Below are 18129 nucleotides of genomic sequence, written 5' to 3' on the forward strand. Positions count from 1 at the left end.
TATTATGAACGACATTGAAAGAAGCTAAGCCGATTGAAATGGACGTTGTCATATAGAGCTAAAGTCTATCGAAGCACACGCAGTGTGCCTTAGTTTGACGCTTAAAAAGGATCACGGCATACGAATGCTATTAAAAGCTATCATGCCGCATAATCTTGTAAGTCCCAACATTATAGCTTTTGCCCATGTTCGAAGTCGCACGAATGACGACAGTTTCAGTGCACTTTTGTAGATAAAGTTTGATTAGAACGTTGTCATTCAATGTCACTCAATTATCAGCTATAGTGTTCGTGACCACTGCATTCAAAAACTTCTACCGCTGCAATATACCGAAATCACGAAACAGGCTCCAGCTCACGAATCCTTTCGTGTAGTGTCGGGTGCAACTACTCTAAGTTTTTACTAAATATTCCAAAAATTGTCTCGTCTTTTTTATTTCCTTGAGTACAACCATCTGCACAAGTGAATTCTGACAATTGCGAATTCAGTAAATTCCATTCTTGTTAAGCGTTCCCATTGGTAAGCATGCATGAATGAGCCAAGACACCCGAATAAGCATCTCGCAAAAATCATGCAAGCAAATATAAATTCATTTGAGCCTTGGTGTACTTTATAGAACTCGGACATGCACTATAAGCCGTGGTATGCTATTTGGAGCGGATTAAGGGCATAGTCGGGAGATACGGCAGGGTATGCGGCATGAATACTAAGCACCCACGCACGAATGCCGACTTGTGGTGAAATCCTCTATCTAAACCTAGGCCGAAGGTCTCATATTACTGGCTGAGGCAGATGACTACGAGTAGATCAAAGACGGCAAATGTTGTGACATTTAAAACGGGCTTACGAGTAAATATATTCCTGCCCGGGGCTGGGATGATTCAATAAATGTCACCGAGGTTTTTTAGCCAAAACTCCGAGGGCCGTTAGGCCCGAGGTGCTTTTCGCTAAAAAAGCGAGGTGACATTTATTGAATTCCCGGCCTTAGGGCTGGAAGGTGTTTCCCATACCTGCCAAAAAGCTCACAACTATAATTGATAGTGACGTCAGCAGCCGTGTGGTTCAACGCGTTTAACCACACCCCTTGAACCACACGGCTGGCAATATTAAAGCACTGCATTAAACTTTGAAAAGTGTGGTACAGTGCACGTGCCATTAAAATGCCTGGATGTCTCGATTTAATCATGCAATGTAGCAGGTATGGGAATATATGCATTATGCATGCTGCCCCCAATCATATGCACCGATGTGAAAAAAAGGAGCTAAGCCTAATCGTCATCGTATTATCAAAATGTTTAGCAAAGACGTCTTTTCAAAAGTTTTTTTGTGATCAGTATTATTAATGGGTACAACACTTCCATTATTTATTAAATTGCCTAGCGCACTGACTGTGTACCTATAACATACTGCGCTCTAACACATGACATGACAGTTGACATTGTCCCTCCCCGTTCTTTTCTCGCCGAGCAGGACAGGCCGAGTGCGCGGACGTCACCTGTCGCATGCTGTGTCCGTACAGCTTCAAACTGGACGAGCGAGGCTGTCCGCTGTGCCAGTGCTGGGACCCGTGTCAGGAGGTGCAGTGTCCCGGGAAACTCTCCTGTCAGCTGGAAGAGATGCCGTGCACCAACGAGCCCTGCCCGCCCGTACCCACGTGTGAGTATAGAGAGACGCGCTGCCTTTTTTTTTTGCGCGCTGCCTTAAGGGTGTGAATGTGAACGCTCTAGAACTGATAAGCGTAGCTATAATAGGAATGTTTTATTAACTAATATAAACTAGCAATATTATTCAATATCAAAACTATCTCAAATCAGTTCCATTGGAGCCGAGAGGGATTAGAATGTAGGAGATTTTCAGGGGAATTAAACCCGGGAGTTACGCATAAAACGAAGAACAGCTGTAGGTATTACATGCCATTTCGTCCGCTCCTTCTCGACTTACAGCTGTGGTCAAGTGGTGTAATTCTGCGTCAGCTGTGCGAAGCGAAACACGGGTGTAATTACCATTTTTTTTGCTAATTACTACGGAATGATGTCATCGAAAGTGCATGCCACTCCGGTGGCCTACGAAGGCCGTTCAACTACTCCGCTGTGGTCTATCGGAATTCTGACAGAAAAAGGCCATCCTAAACGCTCGAGGGAGCTCGATAATGGACTTCATTATCGGGAGTCCTCGTGAAACTACGCCGTGTCAGCAAATGACAAATGGACCACGATGACACGTATCGTCGACCAGTCAGGCCTTATCTAAATCCCGATTTCTCCTTAACTGCTCGCAGCACATAGCTCATGCTTCTGAAGGAACTACAAATTCATATCAAGCGATGACGGCGACAGTAATATCGCACGGAGGGAGAAACTTATGTGCCTTTTAGAAAACATCGCCCTCATTTCATATTCTTGTATATTGTACGGGCACACGATATATGTAACTCCTAAAGGCATATGAAGGTTTTCACGTCTTAATTCAGTATAACTAACAACAATGAGAAATTGTGCCGTATTTACCTGATCGACACGAGCGCTGACCGTCTCGTGTGAATATGTTCGTTTCAGGCAAGCGGCCGCGGTCACTGGAAACGCTGTGCCTGGCCGGCCGACCGCTGACGTTCGCTGAGGGTAACAGACCGTTCCTCTGCGGCACTGACCCCGGCAAACCACAGTGCCCGCCTCTGCACGAGTGTCAGGTGCCCACAGGTAAGATGTCTCCCTTTTACACTATTCACTGCAATTACTGAAAAGTCCATTCATGGTGTATTTTAGTGATGTTTTGATGAAACATTGTCTGCAAGCAAATCCGTAGAATATTGGCCTAGCTCACATATCAGGCAAGTGTGTGTGCCTCTGATTTATATTTTACGCTATTTATCATCCCCCTGCCATCGCTCCTCTCTCTGTGATATATCGCCCATTTAGACGAAGCCCGCTCCGTCCCTCCCTCAGGTGCCGAGTATGGCGTGTGCTGTCCCTCCATGGAGAAGGCCCTGGCCCCGCCAGCCCGCTGCCCCGCGCCTCCGCTGGGTCAGAAGGAGGAGTGCGGTGTGCCCTGTCAGTTCGACTTCCAGTGCTCCAGATATGACACCTGCTGCCGATCACACGAGTGTGGAACGCACTGCGTGCCGACATCAAACAAGACCAGTGAGTTGACATGAAAAACGTATGAGGCGATCAATGACACGCTTAACTAATAAAATTTTGTGATTCTATGATTTACGAAACATAAATATATCCATATTTATGTTTCGTCTCAATCATACTAAAACGTTAGTCGCCATCTCCGTACCGATTTACTCTTACCAAGCTCTTACGATGCAGGAGCAAGGATTGAATGTTAGCTAAAAAATTGTAGAGTTGCCCTTATACATTTCTCGACTCTCTAGCTTTACTGCAACGAAATCGTCCGTTATTCATATCTTACCTCGTCCCTCTCTCCCTACCTGCAGAGTGTGAGCAGAAGCGCGAGCTGGCAGAGCTGATGATCATCAACGAGAAGCAGGGTCGCGGCTACATCCCACAGTGCGCCTCTGACGGCAGCTTCGAGCGCCGCCAGTGCTCCCGTAACGGCCTGGTCTGCTGGTGTGTCGATGACGACGGCACCAACATCCGAGGGACGATGGGCGCAGCGGACACCGTCATCTGCCAGCCCACTGATGGTAGGTGGAGAGAAGTGAACGACGGGGTGACTGAGGGAGAGGGGAAACGGGTCGGTCAGTTTGGCTTGGTAACGACTTGAGCGGTAGAGCACTTCATGGGCCGGATAAATCCGTTATCCACGGATAAATCCGCGGACCGGATAGGATTGGATTCTAAATTTGTTAAAAAAGAACGGATATGGGCGGGCCGGATTTGGGAATTGAAGGTTGAACCCGGATCAAAACGGATCAAAATTTTAACATTCAACATTGAAGTTAAAAATTAACCTAATGTGTTAAGCGGCAGGATGATACCTAGTTTACCAATGTGGTGATTTTCATGTGGTTTTAGGTTTATAAGCATGGTTTTTGGAACCATGATGGTCTGTGAGATGTATGGCTGTCTGGTCCCTTAGATTGAATTTGTTAGTCCAGTTTTGGGTGAAACCAGTTATTGGTGAAACGGATTATTACGGATATTTTTTGGAAGTTTGGCTGCAATACGGGCCATGGGTGGGCCGGATTCTGATATTCAAAGAAAGGCGGATAATGGGCGGATCTGGATATGACTTGCCGGATATGGGCCGGGCCGGATCCTAAAAAGCCTATCCGTGAAGTGCTCTATTGAGCGGGCTGGGGTTCAGAGAGGGTCAGTTGGAGGTGGCGTGGGATAGGGGACGAGAGTAATGCAACACATTCTGCCACACAACGTGCAGTTGACTGCAATGAAGACGGCGACTCCGATTCGTAGATTACATTCAATGTGATGTTTCGAAAACAATGCGGCAGATTTCAGTGTTCTGCCAGTTGCTTGATAGCAGAGATGACCTTTGTTTTTCGTTGCATGCTTATATCAAATATCTTCGACTAGCATTGTTATATTATCTGTGAAGATTGAAGACATTTATACCGCAGTATCCTCCCCAGCCGCTGACCTGACCTCTGGTGACCCGCAGTGAACCGTATCGCCGGCGGCCGCTCTCTGGGCTGCCCCGATCTGCGCTGTGCCGAGGTCTGCCAGTACGGCCGGGTACCGGACGCCACCGGCTGCCCCAGCTGTGTGTGCGCCCGGCCCTGTGACGAGTTTGTCTGTCCAGAGGGGACTGTGTGCGTGCCGAACACTCAGCCCGGCTGCCACGGACCGCTCTGCCAGGCCACGCCCAAATGTGAGTAAACACGCCCCCTCAGCGTAAATTCAAAGCATGCTCCAATGATCGTAGATAATGGAGACACACGCCAGTGCAAGCATAGGCTGCTGAAGTGGCCCTTAGGGCTCAGATCAGTTGCACTCAGCAAGTCTGCTGGCGGTATTGTTTCCCAATGGTATTTGGATGCAAGCCTTGGAAATACTGCACCATCTCTGATCTTTGCAAAACGCAGGAGCACAGTTTCGTAAAAACACAAGTAACAATTTCTCATAGCCTTGGGCCCTTGGGACATTTGACAACGAACTTTCATTCGCCCTTGAGAGCAGAACTGCATTGCATGGTCACTTACAATTTAAGAATGAAATGGACTTAGCTGTACTTGCTAAATGTCGTCCGTGACGTGTAGAATATCGAATAAAACAAACGAACCGATCATAAACATAAAATCATTAGCATGCGCTGAATTTTATCTTTTTTCAGGCGTCGCTGTTGAGCCGGAGAGCCCTCCTGCCCCTGCTGAAACCATTCCTGAGGAGAATACTGCCCAGGAACAGCCCAAGGAGCAGATACCGGAGAACAAACCGGAGACTGTCCCGATCGCCGAAGACAACATCGTACCCACCGAGGCCGCCGAGGAGTCTCTCCTACCTCTGACTGACTCCAAGGAGTCGGCTGTAACCACTGAGTCAGTAGAGTCTCCAGAGAGTGAGTTTGTTGAGTCGAGCGGCGACCTGCTGCTGGCGGGTGAGGAGTACGACAATGTGGTGGCTCTGGACGGTGAGTGGCCAGGAGTGGAGGCTGATCAGGCGGTCTCCCTGGACGAGTCGAGCGGGGCCGGTCCGGAGCCGGAGACGGAGCTCGTCAGTGACGTGGTGGACAGCGTGGTGAACGTCCTGATGAGCCACTCCCAGCCGGCTGAGTCGGAGGGACAGCAGGCCAGGAGCGCCGCGCTGAGGGACTACTCGGAGCCGGAGCAGGCTGACGGTCACCGCAGCCTGGCGGCGGCTCTGCAGAGCGCTCAGTTGGGGGAGAGCGCCGCCGCGCAGCTCCAGTCGGGGATGGAGGCGCGCGCCAGCTACCTCCGGGAGGAGCAGGCGCGTCAGCAGTACAACGTGCAGGCGCGCCACAGCGGCGGCGGCGGCTCCAGCGCGAACCAGATCGAGGCTCTGGCCGAGGAGGATCTGTATCTCCTGGAGGAGGAGCAGTTGAGGGAGGAGGACACCAAGCAGAAACTCGAGAAACCAGGTACGTAAACGGGCGCACTTCTAGATTGAGGTTCTAATATGGCCAATATGGTTGCAACAGATTCAACTTATCCCTCGTCTCCGTTTAGATTCGGGCAAAACGAAATACAGATATTTCACAGAAGGCTTCATTGTTGCAACATAAGACCCCGAACACCATGTTCCTAAGCATGTGCTGACGACGCGTATGTCCTTTCTGTCGCCAGGCCAGTGCCCGTTTTCGGTCCCGGTCGGCGCTCACAGCTGTGAACTGCAGTGTGGATCGGACTCCGACTGTGCCGGAGAACACAAGTGCTGCTCTACGGGCTGCGGAACCCAGTGTGTGCGGCCACTGCTGGCTACAGGTCAGTACTGCACCCTCCCGACCTCCCACCATACCCCTCTCACCCTCTGACCCTGCTAACCTCCCGCCCCACACCCCTCTCACCTTCCTGATACTCTCACGGCCTTTGTGACTTCTCACGGCGGCCCGCAAAGCACCTTGTTGATTCTCAAGGTTTACAGTTCCCAGAGCCCGGCTTCCCTGAGCTGCAACCTTGCAGACAACACAAATAATAATAGCGTGTCTCATACCATGCTCGGTGGTGCACAGAGACTGCAGGAGTCGTGAGCAGCATACGGTCGGTAAACGTTTTAATGGGAGTTCAAGCTAAGTTATGGCGCACGATTTATGAAGCGTGCGCTGTATATGTCAGCAGCAGGATTGATAAGGACACCGTACACGAAAAACTGTTATGTATAGGAAAACTTTCACTGCAAGGCGAACTGATTGACCTTCAAGATCGAATATCGATGTAGGTAGGGCTTAGGAAAAATGAAAGTGTGCGCAGAAATATGAAGATATTCAGGAATTCAAAGATACATCAAACGCACAACATGACAGCACTCACATAAAGTTGCATGGAAGGAAGACAAATTCTTCATAATCGTGTTTACTTTTTGGAACAATGCCACTTCTCTATAAATTACATAGGCATACAGGTATAGGGTGCGGGAGACTGCAATAGTGAACACTCGCTAGCGTGACTGTACAGGTAGGTATAGGGTGCGGGAGACTGCAATAGTGAACACTCGCTACCCCAGCTGTAATGCGGCACAGTCTGCCTATACAGGACCGTACCTTGGAGACTGCAAAAGTGCATAGAAAAATAACACCATTTGACTCCCAGTTCAACACCCATGACGTATTACACTGGAGACTGCAACAATGAACATTCGCTAACCCGGCTGTTGCGGTACAGTCTACCTACACAGGACTGTACCTTGGAGACTACAGAATTGCATAGCAGAATAGCACAACAGTGTTGAGGAGACTGCAGCAGCGCATAGCACACTAACTTCAAATGTACGGCGGCACAGTATACCAGTGAAGGTGGATAGAGGGGAGACTGTAGCGCAGCATTGCACAGTAACACGAGCTGTGGGGTATTGTACTATTGTGCCACAGGCCTTCGGCTGAAGACTGCAAAACAAAACAAGATAATACCACCAATTTGGAAAGCCGTTAGCAAACTTAACTGCATAAAACGAACAGAGTTAATTGAGAAAATTTGTGAAACAAGTTTCTTCCTTGAAAGTTGATACTTTTTTGACGAAGCATGACTATCGTTCGGAGGTAGTTAGGCACACCGCTTTGCTCCCCACGTCTCTAACACACCCCTCTCCGTCCCCCAGCGTGTCAGCATGAGAAGTCGGTGCTGGAGGAGCGCGCCCGCTCGTCTGGCGTGCCTCTGGGCCGCACCTACATCCCTCACTGCCGCGATCAGGACGGACTCTACTCCGAGGTGCAGTGTCACCCGGTGCTGGGCGTCTGCTGGTGTGTGGACGAGGCCGGCAGGGAGCGCGCCGGAACCCGCGCCGCCGGCCGGCACAACGTCAACTGCACAACGCCTGGTGAGGAGACGGGGTGACTGGTGGGGAGAGGGTGCAGAGGGGGACAGGCAGCCAAACATTGAGGCCTCTTAAAAGTCAAGACATGTTCTCCAAACATGCATGCATAATTTACATTGCCTATAGTCATAGGAGGTGGATCCCTTTCTCTTAATGCGTCGTTGCAGCTCATTGTCATTCATGTCCTGCTTAAAGTTCAATGGTCATTGTCACGTGTTGGTTGCATCAGCGTCCCTCTACGCAGCAGTGAATGGTCTCTGATGCTGACGCATGTCCCCATCTCCGCAGCTCTGTCGTCCTGCCCGCGGCTGAGCTGCCCGGTGTTCTGCCCGTCGGGCCGGCGTCTGGACGCCCAGGGCTGCCCCACCTGCCAGTGCCACCACCCGTGCGAGTCGGTGCGCTGCAGGGACGGCCTGGAGTGCCGCCCTGTGCCGGTGCGCTGTGTGGCCGGCCCGTGCCCGCCCCTGGCGCTCTGCCTGCCGCCCGTGACCGACCCCTGCCCGACGGGCCGGCCGCTGCCGGGCGCCCGCTGCGGCCCCGGCCAGCCCGCCTGTCCCGGTACCCATCTGTGCCACATCAGTCCCTTCCACGAGTACGACGTCTGCTGCCCCAAGCCCCGTGAGTATTGAGTGACGACGGCGCGGGGCAGAGAGCATCTGTGGAGAGGTTGGATGGATTGAACTGCAGTGGGAGACCCACGATTGTTGAATGACGATTTGTTGTATTTATGCTACTTTAGATCCTACGAAGCGTTCCTATTCTTTGTTTTTATGCTTTAACACTTTTCTATCAACATGGTAGTTACTATTTATATAGTTTTAACTGAAACATCTAAGAGCTATTGTACGTTATAGTTTTGTTATGAGGCGAAAGTTGTTTGTTTTATCAGCTCCTACTAGCAAACTGGAAGCAACATGTCACGTAGCAGCAGCTTTCACAAAGATTTCCCCGGCTTCCTTTTACTCTTTGATGGCTATGTTTATAACTCTCATATGTGTTTTAATTTGTATGGCCTTTTGAACGCACTTTATATGAAACAAGTATATTCGTAACAATAAATTATAACATTTTTGTTGTTCTCAGCAGTACTTAGCTTCATGTTATGATGTGCATCTGATTTGTACCTGGCGGTTTCGTGAGTTTTGCGGTAGCTTACATTGGCTTAGCAGATTTAATTACACGGACCCCGACCGACGCTGGCGCTCGTTTGCGTGTTACGGCCGAGAGAAAATGACCATGTGCTCATGTAGTGGCGGATGTCGGATTCTTCTTGGAGCTTGCGTGCTCACCTCTGTCGAAGCTTCTTATGTTCTGAAAATACACGTGACTTTGGAAAAGGAGGTCAAGCGGAAAGGGAGTTAGATGATAGTTACCTCAGCAATCGCATTCCATGATGACCGCAAAGGCTCAAACTGCGCAAGAGGGCTGCGTGCGACACAATGCAAACAGTTTTTCTGGGAACCATCACTGACTCACCCTATGGGGTCTCGCTTCTCACAAACCGGACTTGCTGAGTTCATGGTCAGCTACCCCCGGATAAGGTGTCGTCACCGTTCGCGTGCGCCGCGCTCCACCGAGTGACCTTGACCTGGAATGTGTCTAGCGGACGGTGACCGCCAGATGGTGACCTTGATGTGCTCTGTTCTGCAGGTGACGTGTGCCATCTGCCCGAGAGCAGCGGAGCGTGCGGCCAGAGCCTGGTCCGGTGGAGGTTTGACCGAGACGCCGGAAAGTGCACCAGTTTCATCTACAGCGGCTGTGATGGAAACGCAAACAACTTCCACACGCTAGACGAGTGCCGCGCCGTCTGTCCAGGTACGAAGGAGTAGAGAAATAAGATCCAATATTGGTCAGTGTAAGTGAACGAACCAGAAAGATCCGGCGAATTTATCTTATGTCACTTCGGCTGTGGGACGTAATTATATCGGAAAGTAGTGATTAAAGTCTGAATGAACCCTCCAGCGCACATATTATGCAGATAGGTACACCGCCTATTTACGAACATAGTCCCACCCCTATCTGACCTCGCGTCCCCCTGCCTCCGCAGTTCTGACTCCGTGCCAGCAGCGCCGTGAGAAGGCGGAGCTGGCTCTCGAGCTCTACAAGACGGTCTCGTTCATCCCCAAGTGTGACGCTGTGACGGGCGCCTGGGAGCCGATCCAGTGCCAGCCCGAGTTTGGTCTCTGCTGGTGTGTGGACTCGGATGGACGAATGGTGGATGGGAGTATGGTGGCTGGAGTTCCGAGCTGCTCATCGCGACAGGGGCGCCGGCTGAGTCTGCTGCCGCGCCGCACACAGAGTGAGTGTGAGAGCGAGGAATGGCAAAGGGAATGAAAAGGGAGGAGACAAGACGGAACGGAGGAAGGGACGAGAGAAGATGGGATGGGAAGGGGCGGAGCGGGGTGGAACGGGAAAGCGCACTTTGGCTGCACTAACTTTATTTCGTCTATGTCACAACTTGAACTCACTTTATCTTGTTGTATTATTCACTGCACTAAAACAGTGGTGTTTTATTACGTCCCTCTCTCGTATTCCGTGACATTGCTATTTCATCAGTAAGCGCCCATCTAACACCCCACTCTCACGTTCCAGTCTGTGAGCGCGGTGAGACGGTGCACGTGTGTCCGCGCTCACTGTGTGAGAACAAGGTGTGCCTGTCAGACCCGACTGCCACGTGCCGTATTGACCCGTGCGGTCGGTGTGGGTACCGCTTCTACGACCGTGACGGCGAGGAGGTCAACTGCAGCACCGGGCTGACACAATGTCAGCAGGAGAGGCAGCAGGTCAGTCGATCGTCCAGGGGTAGAGCTTGACACCAAGTCAGCTGGAAACATGTCTCAAGGTTCGCGATCGGTTAAGATGAAGTTTGAAAATCGGCTATCGCAAGTGACGAGACTTTCGATAGATACTCCCAATGAAACGGTAAACAGAGCTGGAAGCCCAAGCGCAAAATTCAAATTTTAAATCCTATTACCGCACCGTTCAAGCCACTCTACTGACTTGTTTTCTGAGCAAGTTTTCGCGCCTCTTCTCTCGTCCGGTGACTGACTGTGCGCTGTTTTGTCCTATTGTTTGTCATATCACCCACCCACCATCTCTGTCTGGCCAGCCGTCGCCTGATGCTATCTCTCTGATGACATCTCTGTCGTTCGGGCAGGTGTTGAACTCTGCCGTATGGAAGCGTCACGGACAGTACGAGGCGCGGGATCGCTCCTCGGTTCGTCTATACGCCGCTCTGCTCGGAATGTTGTCACAGAGGTGAGCGACCTTCACTCGACCGCCGGCTACTGAATGGAGGCGAGAGGGGATTGTGGGCGTGCCGAATAAACGGCACGCGGGAGGCTCGGGTGTACGGTACGGAAGTATGTTATCATCGAGTAAACGGAAGTCAATAATTATGGTAGAAGTGACGAGGACGTTTGAAATGGTCCGATGTTTTGTCTCGTTTGCAAAGACAAACAAGGGGCAATTATGTGGCGTTTTGTATTGTGCAGCATTGGCAAACGTCACCTAAGAGGAACAACCTTTGTGACCATATGTATTCATAACAAGGCATTATCATGACCCTATGCGACCCGACTGCGGCCGTGGTCTCACTATGTTTTTGTTTGTTTTCGTTTTGTTGGGTTCAGCCGGTCTCACTATGACCTCCTGTGACCCTCTCTAACCCCTGTGCTCTCTCCCCAGCCCTGCCGGCTCGGGACAGCACCACTCGTCCCACCGTACCGACCTGCTGGCCGACGGCATGGTGGTCTCGCCTCCCGTCTGTCGGGAGGACGGCAGCTACCGGCCGGAGCAGGGCGCCGCCGGGCTGATGTGGTGTGTCACAGCCACCGGACGGCCCGTGCACAGCTCACTGACCCGCGGACTGGTCCGGTGCGGCGAGGATGGTGAGTTTAGGGGGGAATGAGGAGACAGGGTGAGGGGACCGGGAGCTCGGAGAGGGGGAGATGTGGGAAGAGCGAGGGGGCGGGAAGGTAGGAACAGGGAGATGGAAACAAAGGGACATGGTCAGATAGACATTAGACATTGACGCATATTGGGATATGACGCAGACATTGGAAAGACAGCCAGCCAGACAGACAGACAGACAGACCGGGCAAAAGGCTTTAGGCACAATAGAGACGATGAGCGAGCGTAGATAAGACTGTTTATTTGACCGGTCATTATGCAGGTTTTTATTTACTTTTATCGGGCCAGCAAATGTAGCCGAAATTATCTGCACCAACTGATGTATCTATAACTACCCGTGTCATAATCGCCGTCTTCCCAGCAGCCCTGGCCCTTCACACCCCTCCCTCTCTCTCCTCCAGGTTCTCTGCTGGAGCGTCAGTCGCTCTCCCCCGTCTGCCCTGCCGGCGTCACGCCCAAGGTGTGCCGTCACGAGTGCCTCCGCGCCGCCTGTCCCGGCCACGAGGACGCCGTCTGTGTCGCCGATCCGTGCAACAACTGCCAGACCACATTCTATAGGTAAGTAGATGCCGCATAGCCGGAATAGGATGAGGATATGAATTCAGTGTCAGCCGTAGGTAGCGCCGTGTTATTAAGCGGCGGGAAATAATGCTGCCTCTTCTGATCTATGGAAAGATCCACAGGTGATAGAAACTGTCAGAAACGCATTACAAGCGCACCTGGTACAATTAAATGTAATGTCGTTATGTTGTCGTCGGGCTATGAAGTAGCGTCTATCGATGTCCCATTAGCTTCAGTAGGAACACCGAACATGTATGACTCGTCTCTCCTAACAGTATGATGGGTCGCAAGGCCCAGTATGAGCGGCTTAACTGACGCTCCCTCTTCCCACTCTCCTGCAGTGTGACCGGTCGCGAGGTGCAGTGTGAGCGGCCGTGCAGCCAGCCGGTCCTCTCTGGCCAGTGCCGCGCCAGCATCCCTCGGTTCTACTACGATCAGAACCTGGGACAGTGTGAGCCCTTTCTCTACGGCGGCTGTGGAGGCAACGACAACAACTTCGGCTCGATCGAGGAGTGCCGACGGCAGTGCCAGCAGCCCGGTGAGTTGAACTCACTCACTCAGTCACTCACTCACTCACTCACTCACTCACTCACTCACTCAGAAAGCCGGTCACTGTCAGACACTCACCAACTACCTTATAGTCCGTTTTTCTTATCTTTAGACTTCACTCCAAGATGTGCAGATAACTTAGCACGTGACGTCACACAATTTGATAATAAAAATCAAGCGTCACGCTCATTGCCACTGGCTCTAAAAGCGAACACACCATATGTCTGCTGTGTATCAAGGAAATCTGAGACTTTTATATATCTTTTGAAATTTATATCCATTCGTATACAATAATATGCAATGCTCTCAAAACTTCGGCAAGGAAAACCGATCGGTGCACAAGCGAGACAAGTGGTTTATAATGTTTACCAATATTTTATTCGAAAGAAAGATGAATACCTCAAGCAAGGTGATGAGAGTGCAGCGGCTAGCATTAACGTAGCGAAGGAGACCAGCTCTGCTACTGGAGTGTCGATTGCCTCTGTTAATGCATTCAAGAGTGGAATAGAGACACATGGATGCCAGTCTCCAGCCCGCCAGCGCCCTAACAGGGGGCCACGCGAGTACTTCGACGAGTTTGACCAGTGCGCGTTCAGAAGAATGGTGCATGCCATGTACCTGGAAGGGAAAAAGGTCACTTTGGACACCATTAGAGCGGCAGTTCAGGACAAGTTCGAGCAGACTATCTCGCGCTCAACCATACGAAAGCAGCTGTTCCAAATAGGATTCAAGTTCCGACAAGTGAACAACCGAAAGCTGCTGGTTGAAAAACCTCAGGTGGTGGCAGCCCGGAACGCGTTCCTGAGACGCATTCGGAAGATTAGAAGCTCCGACCCAGAGCGCACTATAGTGTACTTGGACGAGACCTGGTATAACCAGTTTGATATGCGAACGGTCGCGTGGTTGGACAGTGACGACGTGGCCGGCCATAAGCCAGTGACAGGGAAGGGCAAGCGCCTAATCATAGTCGATGCTGGCTCGGACAGCGGCTTCACCCCAGGAGCATTCATGTGTATGAGGACGGACGGCAAGTCTGCCGACTATCACACGTCTATGAACGCGAGCTGTTTCGAGGACTGGTTTCGACTCCAACTTCTGCCGAACCTGCCAGCGAATAGCGTGATCATTATGGATAACGCCTCGTATCATTCAAGATGTGCTAACAAGGCACCTACAGCTAGCTGGAGGAAGGAAGCGATCCAAGAATGGCTGCGGGTACATGATGTCAATCCTGATCCGGACTTGCGGAAGGTCGAGCTTCTTGAGCTGGTTCGCCCTCTGAAACAGACACGCGAGTATGTGTTGGACAAGGTGGCACAGGAGGCCGGTCATGAAGTACTGAGGTTGCCCCCATATCATTGCGACCTCAATCCGATTGAAATGGTTTGGGCAAACATGAAGACGCACGTCCGCCAGTTCAACAACACTGGGCATCTGAATGACGTGGAAAGGCTGCTGCTGGATAGCCGAGACGCCGCGCCACCGGACTTGTGGCGAAACTGCTGCCGCCACGTGCGAGAACTGGAAGAGGTGTACTGGCGAGCAGATGGTATGATGGAGGACATCGAGCCAGTGATCGTGTCACTTCAGGATTCGAGCAGTGACGACAGTGACAGTGAAAGTGATTGAGGGCGCATGGGACCTACGATGGCTTCGGTGAACCAAACATACCCAATATACGAGTACGACTCCTGTGTTTCCTGTCTTTTGTAATTTGTATTACGAGTTACTGGTGGTAGATTTGTAGACACTAGCGGGTAATACGAGCAAAACATGTCATCACATTGAAATAGTATGTATATTTGTTAATTTCGATCAATGCTGCATTCATCGCTAAACACACGCTCATATAGCCAACTCGTGTTGGTAGCCTGCGCCGCTGAACACGCATGTCCTGCGGGTTGCCTACCTCCACAGGCATAATTCATCTCCGCCTCTCGTCACGCAGTCTAACCCGTCCACATGATACTTCGTGAGGATTACAACGTCACAGTCAATACTATCGAAAACGCGTTCACTCGAATGTCTGCGATAGCGAACCACAAACCAAGTGCTTCACGACAGTCGCCAGAACTTGTTACGAGCCACACGCCGAGCTCCTTCAAGAATTTCCTTGCATTGGGTCCGCACTCGCAGTCGCACGCACCTGCGGTTTCAAAAAACTTCGGCTGGAACCAAGCCCTATAGGTCTTGAACTAAAGTCACTGATGATGACTTGTGTCCATTTGCAGAATAGTTCATTTCCAAGTGATATTCGCTTTTATAGGTACCCTTTAATTCATCGGATCGATAGTTCGGTTAGCATACCAAACTTTATCCAACTTAATTTTTGTAGCAGGTAGGTATAAGTACCTACCTATTTATGTAATACACATTTGTGCGACTACAAATCTGCACTTGCCGCACCCAAGAGCGCCACTCTCCAGGCTTCAAGGCAATATTTTCTTTTTCCGAAGGGCTTGATTTTTTCTAAGCCATGCTTTGTCTCGTGCATATCTTGCGAAACATCTTGGAGTGAAGTCTAAAGATAAGAAAAACGGACTATAGTCAGTCAGCCAGCATCAGTCAGTCAGTCAATTAGTCAGTCAGTCAGTCAGTCAGTCAGTCAGTCAGTCAGTCTACTAGCACACACGCTAAGCCAGTTAGCCGGTCAGTCTGACCTAGCTAGTCACTCTCTTGACCTGACCTTCCCCCTGCTTGGTGCCCCCAGTGGACGTCTGTTCTCTGCCGGCCGGCAGCGGGCCCTGTGACGAGTCTCACGTCCGGTGGTTCTACAACACCGTCTCCCAGGAGTGCGAGCCGTTCTCCTACGGCGGCTGCGCCGGCAACGCCAACAACTTCGCCTCGCGAGCGGCCTGCGAAGCGCGCTGTCCCGACCTGGTGCTATGTCCCCATCTGGGTGGATCACTCAGCACGTGCAGTAGGGGACAGAGCTGTGGGAACGCCAGCTGTCCGGCCCGGCCGACGGCGACGTGCCGCGTCGAGCCGTGCTCGTGTCAGCCATACTTTACAGACGTCAACGGAGAGCGGGTCGACTGTCAGGTGAGAGAGAGAGAGAGAGAGAGAGAGAGAGAGAGAGAGAGAGAGAGAGAGAGAGAGAGAGAGGGGAGAGAGAGAGAGAGAGAGAGAGAGAGAGAGAGAGAGAGTGAGAGGGGAGGGAGAGGGAGAGAGAAGAGAGAGAGAGTGAGAGAGAAAGAGAGGAGGGAGAGAGACAGAAAGAGAGAACGAGAGTGTGAGAGAGGGAGAGAGAGAGAGGGTGGGAGATATAGGAGAAAGATAAAGAAAGGAAGGAGAATAAGAGGTCAGTAGTTAGGTGCAGTTACCTCCATGGTTGTCATATAAACGTTACACGAGTAGCCTGATCACTTGTTCGAATGCGTAAACAAACACCGGCCGTTTGTCCCGATCCAAGTGGCTGACGTCTATTCCTGTCTGTTCAGGAGCGGTCATCGACCATCTGGGACAGCACGCGCGAGGTGGTGATCGTCAACGCCCTGCCCAAGACGGTCACTGTGAAGAAGGTCATCAAGGAGGTCCCCACCACCACGACCACTACTTCAACCACAACGTCAACCACCACGGAGAAGGAGCCAACCACCACTACTACCACTACCACAACCACTGAGAAGGCAGCCCCGGCAGCGGAGCCGGAGCCCTCGCCGGCCGCTCCGTCAGCCGCTCCTCAGTACATCCCCGTCCCGGAGCGGGAGGACGCCCTGACCGGTAACGAACTGACCGGGGAGGACTCCGCCGCCCTGGCCGCCATCCCCGAGGTGACCTTCCCACTGGTGTCCTCCCGCGACGCGGAGCTGTGGGGAGGACAGCTCGGACGCGCGCTGAGACCGGAGGAGCCGCAGGAGGAATCCAGAGAGTCCACAGAGACTGTCGTGCCCGCCGCCACCGACGCTACCAACGTCGATGACGACACTCTGCAGAATCTCTCCGTCTCCTCCCCGGCTCCGGCCGCTCCATCTGAGTCGTCAGAGCCGTCCGCTGAGTCTGGCGAGCCGGCGCCGCGCCGCCGCCAGGCCCGCCTGCTCGCCGGGAACATCGACCGTCAGCTGTGGGCCGACCTGCGCTCGGGCACCAGCGAGCCCTCGGCCGCCGAGGATCAGTACGTGCTGCAGCGCGAGGTGGTGCGCACCGAGCGGGACGGCTTCCCGCTGACGGCCGCCGTCATCGTGGTGGCCGCGCTCAGCGTCACCGTCATCGCCGCCGGCGTCATCGGCGCCATCGTGTACCGGCGCAAAAACTCAGGTGGGTTATTAGTGACTGGGAGGGTGAGGGAGTAGGGTTGGAACAGAGGACGAGGGGATGCAGGTCGGGGAGCGAGGTGGTGTTCAGGGATTCGAGGTCTACATGTTATGGGCTGATGTTAGGACTGCTTCTAGTACGTTAAAGAGATTACGATGATGTGGCTTAAAATAAGAATCGAATGAAGAATGCATACGATCGCTGTGGTTGTGGTAGGGCTCGAGGTACCTGGGTACGCACCTAATCCGTACCTCTGCCGAGCTCTAATCCCCGTCCCCTCTATCCAGCAGGTCAGAAGGCGGAGGCGCCCTCCACTCACGAAACGGGCGCACTCTGCAGCGGCCGCAGCCTCCACGAGCAGTTGGGACGGCAGCCGCCCAACCAGCAGCCCACCTTCCGGTGGAACTTCTGAGGCGGCCGCCGCCACAACCAGTAGTTATCAAACCCGTCCACAGGTGGCGGGCCGATCGCGCCGTCAGTGGAGCGCGGCGCGCCAGTGAAGGGAGCCAGGACATTGGTCGGGCCGGCCGCCGCGCCGGCCGGCGACGGCATCCAAGTGGCAGCGAGTGTGTGCGCGAGCAATTAAGTTATTTATTGATTACCGATTGTCGAGAGGAGTAAGTTAACTGAGGACGTACGGGGCGTGATGGGTCGGCGGCGCCGCCTCCCGAGCCAGTGAGAGTCTGTACACATGTGTATATAGCGTCGTATGTCCGCTGTGCATTGTCTGTGAATACGAGTGTCGCGATATACGAGAAGAGACCATGTACGAATAATACACAAAACCGATGCTCAGTACGTCCCAGTGTTTCTATCAAAAGGATGAAGGCAGGTAACTATGAATGGTCCAAGACACGTCAGTCACCGATTCAAGGCCGATTAGTTTCCCAAATTAGCTTCATTGCTATCCATCTGAAAGCTCGTTATTCCACCCTCAGCT

At 52.2% G+C, this 18129-nt stretch overlaps 1 protein-coding gene across 4 annotated transcripts in view; it reads left to right on the forward strand.

Moving 5' to 3' along the window:
* LOC122382571 overlaps nucleotides 1-17987 on the forward strand; it is a 34696-nt gene extending 16709 nt beyond the window's left edge. For 2 of the 4 annotated variants that reach the window (XM_043368082.1, XM_043368084.1), the window contains 19 exons: nucleotides 1471-1656; nucleotides 2556-2696; nucleotides 2943-3137; nucleotides 3443-3652; nucleotides 4588-4797; nucleotides 5260-6024; nucleotides 6230-6367; nucleotides 7698-7916; nucleotides 8202-8531; nucleotides 9564-9728; nucleotides 9961-10212; nucleotides 10506-10696; nucleotides 11071-11171; nucleotides 11601-11803; nucleotides 12227-12383; nucleotides 12728-12924; nucleotides 15646-15977; nucleotides 16376-17192; nucleotides 17477-17987. In XM_043368082.1, coding sequence (XP_043224017.1) covers nucleotides 1471-1656; nucleotides 2556-2696; nucleotides 2943-3137; nucleotides 3443-3652; nucleotides 4588-4797; nucleotides 5260-6024; nucleotides 6230-6367; nucleotides 7698-7916; nucleotides 8202-8531; nucleotides 9564-9728; nucleotides 9961-10212; nucleotides 10506-10696; nucleotides 11071-11171; nucleotides 11601-11803; nucleotides 12227-12383; nucleotides 12728-12924; nucleotides 15646-15977; nucleotides 16376-17192; nucleotides 17477-17601 — 4934 coding nt within the window. In that variant the 3' untranslated portion in view covers nucleotides 17602-17987. The remainder of the gene's footprint in view (nucleotides 1-1470; nucleotides 1657-2555; nucleotides 2697-2942; nucleotides 3138-3442; nucleotides 3653-4587; nucleotides 4798-5259; nucleotides 6025-6229; nucleotides 6368-7697; nucleotides 7917-8201; nucleotides 8532-9563; nucleotides 9729-9960; nucleotides 10213-10505; nucleotides 10697-11070; nucleotides 11172-11600; nucleotides 11804-12226; nucleotides 12384-12727; nucleotides 12925-15645; nucleotides 15978-16375; nucleotides 17193-17476) is intronic. The other 2 variants (XM_043368083.1, XM_043368086.1) reach the window with 1 other exon arrangement.
* The last annotated feature ends 142 nt before the right edge of the window (nucleotides 17988-18129 follow it).

This window comes from Amphibalanus amphitrite, unplaced genomic scaffold (genome assembly GCF_019059575.1).
Source record: "Amphibalanus amphitrite isolate SeventyFive unplaced genomic scaffold, NRLGWU_Aamphi_draft 000142F_arrow, whole genome shotgun sequence".
Taxonomy (NCBI): Eukaryota; Metazoa; Arthropoda; class Thecostraca; order Balanomorpha; family Balanidae; genus Amphibalanus; species Amphibalanus amphitrite.